At 34.2% G+C, this 13,302-nt stretch overlaps 1 protein-coding gene across 4 annotated transcripts in view; it reads left to right on the top strand.

Moving 5' to 3' along the window:
* Positions 1-10,216, top strand: part of LOC111064172 — a 17,111-nt gene extending 6,895 nt beyond the window's left edge. The window contains exons 1-8 of one of the 4 annotated variants that reach the window (XM_039424544.1): positions 26-228; positions 1,758-1,917; positions 3,320-3,539; positions 5,597-5,960; positions 6,147-6,350; positions 7,107-7,485; positions 9,201-9,399; positions 9,521-9,826. In XM_039424544.1, coding sequence (XP_039280478.1) covers positions 1,908-1,917; positions 3,320-3,539; positions 5,597-5,960; positions 6,147-6,350; positions 7,107-7,485; positions 9,201-9,399; positions 9,521-9,689 — 1,545 coding nt within the window. In that variant the 5' untranslated portion in view covers positions 26-228; positions 1,758-1,907 and the 3' untranslated portion in view covers positions 9,690-9,826. Of the gene's footprint in view, positions 1-25; positions 229-1,757; positions 1,918-3,319; positions 3,540-5,275; positions 5,397-5,596; positions 5,961-6,146; positions 6,351-7,106; positions 7,486-9,200 lie in introns of those variants that run through there. The other 3 variants (XM_039424541.1, XM_039424542.1, XM_039424543.1) reach the window with 3 other exon arrangements.
* Positions 10,217-13,302: the final 3,086 nt, after the last annotated feature.

The following is a 13,302-nucleotide window of genomic DNA, read 5'->3' on the forward strand; positions in this document are numbered from 1 at the left end:
ATAGGTATAGAACAATTCTTGAAGCAAGGGTGGGGGGAGATGGAAGGGTATAGTTTTGAATGCACCAGAAGTTACGGTTCATTCCATGTTTCACGTTCATGGTCTACGGTTCAGAATATTACACAGATTAGTCACAGTGCGCTATCGATTCTCCAATAGTACTTTAATTATTTGTTCAACATTCTTTTTCAACACCGAACACTTATATCTTCATTTTCTGCATTCAAGGTGAGTGAAAAACAATTATATTATATTTCTATATATTATTTATTATTATAATATAATTATATATTTCTAATCATATTGTACAGTACTAGGTTGCGAAGTCTACAGTGATAAAATAATACTGCATACCGTAATGTCAAATTCCTGATTTTTCAAGTTTATTATCTCATGTAGTAGATCTCTAATGCGGGGAAATTAAAAATCTGACATTATTTTGTTAAATTCTAAAGAATTTTGTCACACTAATGGATTTCAAATAACTTACAAATAAGTTGATTTATTATGATCTTACTTCTTTGAACTCTCCTCAACTATATAGTATAGTATATCTAACGCTCCTCGACCAACCCCCCGCAAAAACATTTCCGGGCCCCTGGCCCGCGTCTGCCCCCGTAATTTCTCCTTAATCATTAAAAAAAATGATACTGAAAAAGAACAGTGAATTGAATAAAATGGGGAATGCTTCCAGAATCTTGATACTTACTTACATTTTAAACACATTGCCCAGGAATTCAAGGGAAGAAATAATAATACTCTCCTTCAATGATTGCAGGAATAGAAATTGTGTTATACTCTCAATAATAATATTGATTTTATATGTAAATTATTATTATATAATTATAGCCATTAGGTTATAGGGGATGAATTTACGCCACTGTGCATCAAAATTATTTCACTTTGTATGAGATATTCTGATCTATTGAATATGGAAATTGGAGACAAATCAATTTCAAATAATGATTATTACAATAAGATTGTGTCTGTGTGTGTGTGTGTGTGTGTGTGTGTGTGTGTGTGTGTGTGTGTGTGTGTGTGTGTGTGTGTGTGTGTGTTGCTTGTCAATTGTTTGCAAAATGGAATCTTATTTATGACAAGAATTCCGGAAAAACTTATTAGTTACCGTATCAATTAATAATTTATTATAATGAAGTAAACAGTGTGTGAATTTGAAAACGGCTCAATTTTTTCATACAGAGGAATAAGGTAAGGAACAGTAATGTAATTTGATAGGCTAATACCAAATTTTTAATGTCAAAATTGAGTTTAACTTTCAATTTCAGCACGATCCCTTCTGTTATATACTGTCCAAGCAAAGAAACCCCTCTGGCAAGATGATGAAATGACTCCATCTCGGTCAATATTGGTTCAAAAACAATTGATTTGGTATCAAATTGTAGATCAGAACGTTTCCTACAATTGAGACCAGATCAATAATTTTTTAATCAATTCTGACCGAGCTGGACTCATTTTCTCATCTTGTCAGAGGGTCTTCTTTGCTTGGACAGACTATATCTATCTTCAAATTTCTTTTGTGTAAGAAATATCTGAGCCACCCACTTTTCACCCACTCTGAAGGCCTATTATGATAAGCCTAATTATTTTTATAATACAATAAAATGAAATAGCCTACTCTAGTATAACAATTTACACTTCAATGATATAGATGATTTTGATTATTATAATAATCAACATATAGGTATGTTTTTTGTAGTTGTGCTTAAATAAATGCCAATGTTTTCGTTTTTTTAAAGGAATGGCCGAGTTGGGAGAAGAGGAAGTGGGTGAAGCCATGGTTGCTGATGGCCTACTTAGGCCGTCAGAGAGACTCCCGGGAATCAGGGAGGGGAGCTTCATTTACGGGGATGGTAATGGGTACTTCTACCATTCGTCCTGGGTGAAGGATGGGGCAAGGTAATTTTTTATTTTTCTAGTCAATAAGTCAGCTATAGGGTGATCAGCTTACACACTCTCTAAAAGAGACCTCTTTTAATTCAATTCTGTCATAGATTCAAAGATTTATCACATTTGTTGAGTAGGACGAAACATATAAAGATTTATTATGAAGAGGAATTTTAATATTAGAAGAGTTTCTTCAATTCTTTCAGGACTCATGTTTACTATAACCAGGGCTTAATTTGAGGGGGAGCGCATAGGAGCGATGCTCCTGTACCTTTTTCCCCAAGAAATTATTTTTAGAAACAATGATTTTTCATGCTCGGTTTTTATTTTTAATGTTATTTTTGTCAGTCACTAATTCTAAAATGTTCAATAACTTTGTATTTAATTAGAAAATTAAATTGGTAGAAGTTTATTCAGAATTATAGGTGGACGCTAATGCATAAAATACCGTCGTAGGCCTCGGCTGGATTCTTATGAGCGGCGTCAGCGCGCGAGGTCTTTGCCATTGTCAAATGCGTCACCATTGCACTGATTTTCAAAATATATTGCATGTTTAATAAAAGTAAAGAGTTGTTATTCCAACATAATGAAATTTTATTCTGAATAATGTTGTTATTCTTATACCGGATGTTTTAAAACTTGAGGAAAATTTAGGCCTATGTAGATTATACAGTGTTGTTGAAATGGTAAAAATTATGCCTGGTCCAGAAAATTTTTGTGATTTTTATACATTCTTCAAAATAGTATTATTAGTTCTATAAAAAACAGCTACATAACATTGCGCAGATTTGCTAAAAACGCTCCAATTCATATATTATTTTCAAAAATTTTCCGGGGGTGGGGCGGAGGGCCCCCGGACCCCCCTTCCCTGGGGGTTTTCCCGGACACCCTACGGTGAGCCACCGCTCCCTCACATCTTTTTTTACAAATCAAGCACTGACTATAACTATTATAATATTAGGCTATTATAAGTTTCTGACCACTCATGAAGTTTGTCGGTGCATTTTATGAAGTGGCTACCCCAAAAGCTCATGTTTTCAAGAATTGACGATCTCAATTTTTTTAACAATATCAAATAACAGATTGGGGTCTGCAATCTTTGTATGTTTTTGAGGTTTACACAAACCCGAGACATTCCTCATTTCAACTCTAAGTGATGAAATTAAGTTATTTATATTCATAGCATTTTTTAGATTAACCACCTTAGAAGTGTTTGATAGTGACTAAAAATAGTTGCCTCTATGCTCAACCTATAATTTAATCAAATATATATGTTGAAATGGGCGTTTAAGATGCATGATAAATGCATCTTGTCAAATTATCCACGCGATCAACGTAAACTTTGTCTAGACCCCTAGAATTTCTATTCGATAAATTGCATCACTACGAATTCTATTTTCTTTGTCCTTCAAAGATACTTGGCGTGCGTCCGCAAAAAAAAAAGGCTGCAAAGCGAGAGCGAGGATGCGCCTTGGCATAGATGAGCCAATAATCCCAACCGAAACAAGCCCGCTACACAACCACCAGCCAGACGAACTGAGGGCAGCAAAAAACCAATTTTTGTCACGATTGAAGGAGAGGGCTACTTCAGAAAGAACGAGAGTCTCCGAAATATTCGAGGAGGAAGCAATTAGGTAAATTACTTAAAGTTTTTCTGCTTGGTTCAAACGTTCTAGATGTAGAGTTGACTGGGTTTTGCTACCAAGATGTCATATTCCAGTAATGCACGAGTTCTGTATTCATCATCGTTCATTTCTCACTCTTTTAATACAGCATCTTTTTAGAAACTTGAAACTTGAGTTTGACTGAAAGTGATACTCACCTATTATATTAAGCACATCACAGAAAGTCACTTTGAGATATTTGTTAAAATACAATATGTTAAATACAATTAAATAGAAAAAAAAACATTTTAAATAGAGAAATAACAGTAATTAAAAAAATATATAATCAATTTTTTAAATGCACTAAGAAGAAGAGAATAACTTTCTCGATCACACTATTGGCTAGAAGGAATTCTTTCTCTTATACCTCTGAATAAAGTATTCAAATACAACTCAAACTAAAAAAGTGTGGCTCAAGACAAATTAAGCTTTATAAAGTTGAAATATTTGCTCAAGAAATACTTTTAAAAATCTAGTTTTGAGCCACACTTTTTTCGTTTGAGTTGTATTTGAATACTTTAATCAGAGGTATAAGAGAAAGAATTCCTTTTAACCAATAGTGTGATCAAGAAAGTTATTTTCTTCTTCTTAGTGCATTAAAAAAAGTGTTTATATATTTTTTAAATTACTGTTATTATTATCTTTTCACTTTTCATTGAAAATTACGACCGAGTTCTAAATTTTTAACAAAATTACCCAGAAGCGAGTCCTAGAGAACACAGAGACTTTGGAATTGAAAGGCAGAAAATTAAAATTATATACTTATCAAGTGTAAAGCTGATAAACACATACTTTTGAAAATTAAAAGTGATGGAATTCGCTTTTATACACCTGATTCACTTATAAATACACACGTAAATAAAGACATACAAATTGTCTCACTTCAAATTTTATTTATTTAATTAAAAAACTAATTAACACCGAATCCAATGAAAACGTTGCTCAAATTGAAGCGTCCGATGGTACCAATCAACTAGTAGAAGCCAGAACTCTCTATGTGGTCTATGAGCCGAGATATAATAAAAAATATATGGCGTGTTAGAGATTCTTCGCCAGAGTAACTAGATAAAAAGTGTATAATAAAAACACACATAATACTTCGGTGGCTGTGCCACCTTCCTCGGTCCCAGGCAGAGTTTGGGGCGAGTTTGAGAGCGAATTCCCCAAACTTTGCCTGGGACCGAGGAAGGTGGCACAGCCACCGAAATATTTCCCAAATTAGAATGTAAGTTTATATGTGTTTTTCCTCTTTTCAAAGTATCTAATAATATTAATGTACATTTGAATTGGTTACATTTTGTCAGTTGATAGGATAATTTCTTGAATTAGCCTAATCTGTGGAAAGTTATGTCTGATGATAGCCTACTCTACTGCCTTTTAATGGACATTTCACAGGATAATCAGAATCAATTATAATTCTATTTATAGATAAATGAAATTAATTATTATATAATTAAGTATATAATGAATTATTCATTTCCATCATCCTGTGGAATGTTCATAATGAACAGGTGTGCTCTGTTTTGAAAATTTAGGCCTCAGACACGATACGAGCGGCGAGCGGTGAGCGGCATGTTAGGCTAGTTACACACACAAGGCTGGTTTTTTGTCGTCCCTATAAATTTTACCAGATTGATTGAAGATTGGCAAACATATTATGTGTCTCTGCGCAACATATGATGTGTGTGCAACTAGCCTAACATGCCGCTCACCGCTCGCCGCTCGTATCGTGTCCGAGGCCTAACTATTGAATTAATATTCGTGAATTAAAAATTTGCTTGCCAATTTATCAATAGAAGAATGTAACTTTTATAATATAAACACCAGGTAAACGCAGCATTTCAATGCAACAGCTCATAAATATGATTAGTTCGTGGATAACTCTTAACATTTATTTTAATTATATTTGATTGCTCATATGATTATGAATTTAAATTTGATTAATAAATTCAAATTATATTATTGCTGACTTATGAACAAACTAAGCGTGAAAATTGCTAATGATATTCCATCACCTTTATTTACAGACATCCTGAAGCAGCCAGCAACCTATCAAAAGAAAATGCCCAAAGGTCGATGGGGCGGGCCAAGAAGATCGTGGAGCCCACAGGGACCCCGCACTCATTGGAGGAGACAAGGGAGCGGCTAGTTGGACGAGGACTCCTCGCAAAAACTAGAGATGGGGTTGAAGAGTTCCTCCTCGAAGAGGAATTCATCGAGGAGGGATGTGCGATTGCCATGGGCTTCGGCAGTAGACGAACAATTCAAATAATGCGGCAGCATCCGGGAGAAGCTTGTCACATCTTCATGGATGCGACTTTCAAAGTGGTGCCCAAACAACCAGAGAGATTGCGGCAACTGTTCTCTGTTCATATTTTATTCAGGAATGTGGTGAGTAAGCTACTTGAAATAATGGATAGAAATTAATATTTGGAATTGAATGTTGGATAACGTTAAAAATAATAGAGTATTCAAATCCCATTTTTTTCTATTGAAATGTTCAAAATTATGTGGTACCGTAATCATACAAGTTATTTGTTTACTCGTAACTTACCATAATTAATTGCTCTTTTACAGGTATTCCCAGTTGCGTTTTTTCTTATGCATTCCAAAACAGAGGAACACTACACGAGAATATTGAGTTATTTGAAGGAAAATATCATTACCTGGGAGATTCAACACATAATGACTGACTTCGAGAGGGGCCTGATGAACGCCATCAGTCAAGTGTGGCCATCGCCAGGAACTCAACACCATGGATGTTGGTTCCATTATTGTCAGGTAAGTTTTTCAATAACTTTCATAAGACTCCACAAAATGATTAGCACAATTCAAAATAACCGCCCTACTAAAACAAACACCCACTCACTCTACACCTCCTCTCCTATCATCTCCTCCAACCACCTTAGTGGTTGATCAGAATGTTTCTTACAATTTGAGACCAAATTTATGATTTTTGGGCCAATATTAACCGAGCTGGAGTAATTTCTCCATCTTGCCAGAATGTAGCCTATTCTTTGCTTATAGACAGACTATATCAGAAACTGGTACAAGAGACTATTCTGTCGACCAGTCTGATGACCAAACACAATAAACAATCGTCACTACAAAATGTAGCTGAAAAGATTTCTTCTACATTACAAAAGTGCTTCCTAAAATCAATTCAAATAATTAGGCTAATAATGGAAAAAGAATGGATAAACAACACGATATTATTAGTTGTTGTAATTTTAAACATTGAAGTTTTGATCATTCATCATTATTCCATCCTTGGTTTTTCAATAATTTGATTAATTTGGCATAATATTCAAAATATGATATAATATCTCGTTCAAATGAACTATAGAGACTGCTGTATAATCATAGTATAATCTAATTACCTTGGTGTGTGAAGTGTTCCATAACAGTCATAAATAATTTATTTATTTGAAAATTTTGAGTCAAATAAAAATTACTGTATCATTATAATCTAATAAGTCTGATATGATGTCAATTCACATAGGCCTAATTCAACACATAATTTTGTAAATGTTCCAGTCAATATGGAGAGCAGTTGTGAGCTACGGTCTCGTGCAAGCGACTCGTGAGGACCCCGCTCTAAAGCGAGTTATAAAACTCATAATGGCGATACCACATTTGCCTGCTGAAGCTGGTAGTATCCACAGCAATGAGGTTCCGCCATTTTCAATTGCTGATGGACTGGCAGCTGTAAAACGTTTCGCCAGAGAGGAGAACCTGCTCAACGAAGCACTAGCGCGTGTCTTTGCTTATGTGAGGAGATATTGGCTATTGAGAGTGGGAGCTCAACGGCTGAGTGTTTTTCGGCTGCCCAACAGAACCAACAACTGTGTGGAAAGCTTCCATGCGAAGTTGTTGGCGGCTCTTGGACCACACTTGAATATCTTCGAATTCATTGGTAAGTGAAATTGTATTTGAGAACTGTTGTTGTACGACTATTTTATTGAATTGATTCTCAACGATTTCTCAATTTTAACCCTAGACAGACAACATGAATCTAGCAACGCATTCAGACAACATGGGGTAACGCACCACCCCAAATTAAAATGCATAAAACTTGTACTAGATTGATCGATTTTACAGTTTTTCCATGTTAGATAGTTCAAGTTTTATATTCTCAGTGCCATTTGTGTAATTTCCATCGAATTTGGTCAATGGAAAATTCAAGCAAAAAATCAAATCCCAATGAGTCACCAAACTTGAAACTTCCTACATTAGGTACCTCATGAAATACCTATTTTCCCCCAATTGATTGTGATAATATGCATTGAATTCATGAAAGCAAATCATTATATAATTTTCAAAGAGCCATTTAAGTTACACAAATTTGGAATAATCTTACCCAAAAAAATGCAAGTGGATTGAGATGGATAAAAATACCAATAATTTGAATTTTTGAAATTTTAAACAACATTTAAAAAACTTGGAATACAATGGAAATGATGAATAAGATTGTATTAAACATGATATTGGTAAGAATAGATATGATAGATTCAAATCTATAGATATGAAACTGGATTCAAATAGGTAACAGGATGAATTCAGGTTCATAATCTCCAGATGAGCTTACTGAAAAATCATACTCTCATATATTAGTTCATTATAGTCCTCATAAGAGTCATAGAGACCTCATCTCTAGTTTTCTAATTATGTTGGAGTATTTCTTGCATAATTTAAGCACAGAAATCAGGATGGTTTATATCAACCAAATTCGGAGAAAAGCTTGGTATTCGATCAAGGCGCGTAAGAAAAAAGCTATAATAGGCTACACTACAGACAACAGGGTTGACGCGTCACCCTAAGCTATTTTTTTCGCACACTTCCAAAACACTTACAGCATTATAATAACATGTGAAGCAGGTTCACAGTCCACTAGAAGAATACAAAAAATCCCAGGTCTGCAGACACAAATGTAACAAAAATGACAACATAAAATATAAGTTACCTGCCTGGGGTGACGCGTCACCCCTGTTGTCTGTCTAGGGTTGTGCTTTGATAAGATTGTATGAAATATTTTTTATCCAGTATGATTCAAATATATTATAAAGAAGTAAAAAATACATGACATTATTAAATATGTCAATGAGTAGCGGAAGTATCCAATACTACTGATATATAGCATTATTCAAATTTATTAGTATAGGCTACTCCTGCCAAGAACAGAAGAGCCTTTGGCAAAATGGCGGAGGGATAAGTACGCATGCACAGATCTAAAATTTCTAGTCTAAAAGCACTTCTGCCAACCTACCGATATTGCACCAGATCTATGATTCCGGGAGGCTGAATCAACAGAGCACACATTGCAACTGCCAATATGTATTTGTATTTATACTACAAATATATTTCATTTTAGAATATATCATACATTTTATTAAATATATTTGATAATATTTTGTTTGTGAGAGTAGAACAATTTTCATTTCGACTGCTGGCTGCACTGATTGATCAGCGCTGGCAGCCATCTTGCCAAAGGCTCTTCTGTTCTTGGCAGGAGTATATCACTCAAGAGGACATAATCCGCAGCAGAAAGATAAATAACGATTTTAATGTGTAATTATACAAACTTGAAACCATTCAATAGTGTAAAAAATAATAAATTTATTTAATTTCTAGGAGGTCTCCAGCGAATCGAGCAGGAATTCTATTTCAAGCAGCTCAGAAATGACAACATCCTCGACCTGAATAACCGTAATCGCGGGAGGATGGGTCGTTTAACTACGGCCGGAATCGCTGACTCAATGAACTTACTCGTTCGACGACAAATAAGTTTGATTGACTTTTTAAAAAGAGTCTCACATCAGACTGACTCATTGTTTGATGTTTTCAACCACTCTCTACAAGCAAACGAGGGATTATTCGCGGAAGAACTGGAGGTTGACATCAGAGATGAGTGGATAACTCTAGACGTCGATGAGGAGGAGGACGAGGAAGAGGTGGTGGTTGTGGAAGAAGCTGCTGCCGTCCCAGCTGTTGCCGAGCCAGTCCCAGAAAGGTTGGTGCAACGAAGACCTCGCGGCCGTGGCCAATCGCGGGGTCGTCGTGGCCAGCAGCCAAGAGGTGCTCGTGGCCGATCTCGTCTTCAACAGCGTGGGCAAGGAATGAACAACCGGCACAATTTCGGCCGCTGCACCATCTGTTTGGACCTCGAGTCAACCCATGCGGCGATTCCATGCGGTCACATCTGCATGTGCACTCGATGTGCTAATCTAAATAGACAACATAATCCACGGGACTTGAGATGCCCACTGTGCAATATTCCGAGCACGGAATACGTCAGAATGTGGGCATCGGATACTGTGTAGAGGGTGGAGATTTCTTTTTTGGATATGGCTAATTATCAAAGTTTACGGTATTAATTAATGAAATAGCAATCTCAGTAGGCTACCCTTTAAAACATCTTTATTTCAATAAACGACAAGTTTCAACTCTTGAGAGCCATTTGTAAACGTGAATTTAAAATTTTATTAAATTTTTTGATATTTCTGCCCGTCTTTTAATCTCTTCATCCAACTTTTATTGAATTTATAAATATATTCTGTCATTAATTTTATTATTATCATAATGTGTCTTAGACTGAAGACGTTTGGCGCATGTATATGTACAATGTACATTCTAGATCATCAGCTACACATATTAATGATTTATAGAAGTTTTTGGAATTGTTGAGATGTGTTATTATAAATACGGTATTCAGTGTAAGACATATTATGATAATAATGAAATTGGTGACAGAATATATTTTATTTATAAGTTCAATACGGTACATGAAAAGATTCAAAGGCGAGCAGAAAATTTATTTTCTCCTTTCAAGTCGGATTTAAAAACATTGGTTTTTAATTTTTTTCAATTTTATTTATCTTTTTAGTTTTACATGTATGAATGATTTTAAGTATAGAGAATATAATATAATCATAGTGTGAGTATAATATAATCATAGATTTCATTATTGGTGTAAAAAGCTTCAAAATAGTACGCTGAGATAAAAAAATTTCCCGCCAGCCGCCATCGATTTGTCAAGCTTTTAAATCCTGTTGAGATTTAACAGTAGGCTAAGTTTTGGAATATTAGTTCACTTGTCCAAGTAGAATTCTTAACTTAGAGGTATGAGAGAAAGAATTTCTATTAACCGATGGTGTGATGAATTAATGTGTTTTCTTCTTTCTAGTAAACTTTAGAAAGTGATGAAGTTTTCTTTAAAAAGTAATGTTTTTTCATAGTTTTACTTTTGATTAAAAATTATGAGCTATATCTAAAAATTTGAAAATGATATCCTAGGATACACAGAGACTTTGGGGTTAAAGTAGTGTCGCTAAACCAATTAGAGCAGAAGTCAAGATATACCGTAATGATAATGTTATTTCCATCTTTTCACTTTTGTTTGAAAATTATGAGCTACTGAAACTAAAAATTTGAGAAAAATCTCCAAGACCACACAAAGACTTTTGGGTTGAACTAGTTGCTAAACTAGAGTGACCAAATCAATCCCAGAAAAAACCGGGCCTCCTAAAATGTATCCCCCCACCCCCTATGCACCCAGGAAAAATAACAAGAATTAGGTACCCAGTAATTTTTAATAATATGTAGGCCTAATGCAACTAAAAAACCCAAATTTTATGCTTTTCTTTTTAATTACAACTACACACTGCTTGTAGACGGGGTGAATTTATCTTGAAGAAACGAGCATTTTGTTCTGCTTCCAGCCTTCTTGTTCATGTCTTTGTCCTTCAAAACATAGTTGTATCTTGTATAATTGTACACAGTCCTTTTGTAATTGTACAGGATGAGCAGGATTGATTCAAGGGACTCCACTTTCATTCTGTTTCTCCCATCAGTCCATTGTAAATTCATGAGAGAAAATATTTTTTCTATGTTTACTTTGTGGGCTGGTATTTCAAACAATTATAGTGAAATTTGTAGCCTAGAGTGCTGGCGAGGACTGTCACAATCTCACAATATTTTATAAAACTCACACATTTTTCATGACATCACAATAGTGCTTTCTTTTATTTTAAAAATTTTCTTCATTGAATTTTTTATTATTCCGAACTGATCAGATAGAATAGAATCGTCAATTTCAATGTGCTTCTTGTTAAAAAAGCAACTGTATTCTCAAGATTTTCCTATGGCTTGCCGCTCTTTTCAGTATCATTCAATCAAAAACTGACAATGCTGAAAATGACTTGCTCCACTTGCTTGAATATCCCATATACAAGAACCATAAAGTGCCACTTGTCAACTTCTCATCATGCGAAATATTTTTTAAATTATTTTAGAATTTTTGTAAAACTAAAAACCAATTACCGGGACTTTTGTGCGTCCCGAAACAATTTTTCTGGACACCGTATTTTTTCATGAAAAACCGGGACAATCCCGGTTTCCCGGGACGTTTGGTCACCCTATGCTAAACCAATATTAAAGCAGAAGTAAAGATAAATTATCAATCCCAGAAAACGTATTTGAAAATTTTATAATTGAAAGGTTGAACAATGAGAGAATAAATTAAAACACTAAAGAGAACAGTTGACAAATTGAAAATATTTCATCAATACAGATACTTTAAAGACATCAAATTAAAAAAAAAACACATACTCATCATGTGTTCAGTTGATATACACATTCTTTTAGAAATTAAAAGTTATGGAATTCGCCAAACACTTGAATACTAATAGATACACACGTAAATACACATAGACAAACTAGTCTCACTTCAAATTTAATTTATTTGATTTAATAAATGATCAACACCAAATCCAATGAAATTTTACTCAAGTTGTAGCGTCGGATGGCACCATTCAGCTAGTAAGAACCAGAAGTCTTTATGTGGCCTATGAGTTGAGATATACAATCGAAAAACCATGGCACATAAAAGTTTGTCCCAAGGCAGAGTAGGCTAGATAAAAATTGTAGAAAAACAATATACAAAAAATGGTTCAAACATGTAACTATTACTTGAAATACAATTAATTTATTGAAAAAGATATTTTCTTGGCATTCTAAAAAAGGCCTATTGGCCTAGATTGTAATAGAGGGTTCACCGGTATGGGTTGTAAGAAATATTTTTCACTTGTCCTGCTGAAAGTAGTCCTCTTATGAAGACTTTCCTGAATAATATTCTCACAATAAAATTTCTCCCAATAAATTTTTTGAGGAAACAATGATGATCCTAATTTTCCATAAATATTCTAGGCTACTGTTACTTCAATAACAGTAATAATAATGTTTCCACTATTATTATTTAGGTATGATCTGTTTATCTTTAAAAAATGGATTGCAAGTGGAAAATGATATGTGCAATTCAAAATGATACGTGCAATCCAGAATGATATGTGCAATCAAAAATTATACGTAGGCTATGCAAAAATGATATGATTCAATGTGCACACTTCTTATAATTTGATTAAAAATAAAATAATTATATGCTTCTTTCTTATTTTTTATGTTGATATTTTATAATAAACTTGACATTAATTTGTCTAATTTTATAAACAGTCATTTTGTTTCATTTATTATCTTCTTTTCACAATGAAAGAAACTTGAAACATTCAATTCCACTTGAAGTTTCTTTCATTTTGAGAAGTTCCACAACATCAATATTTAGTCTACTCTGAGAGTTTAAGCATTGACTATGGATGTAAGCATTGACTATGATTGACTTACATCCATAGTCAATGGTTTAAGTTATCTTATTTTCATTTTTTCCAATTTAAATTACACT

The sequence above is a fragment of the Nilaparvata lugens genome, chromosome 3, assembly GCF_014356525.2.
Source record: "Nilaparvata lugens isolate BPH chromosome 3, ASM1435652v1, whole genome shotgun sequence".
Taxonomy (NCBI): Eukaryota; Metazoa; Arthropoda; class Insecta; order Hemiptera; family Delphacidae; genus Nilaparvata; species Nilaparvata lugens.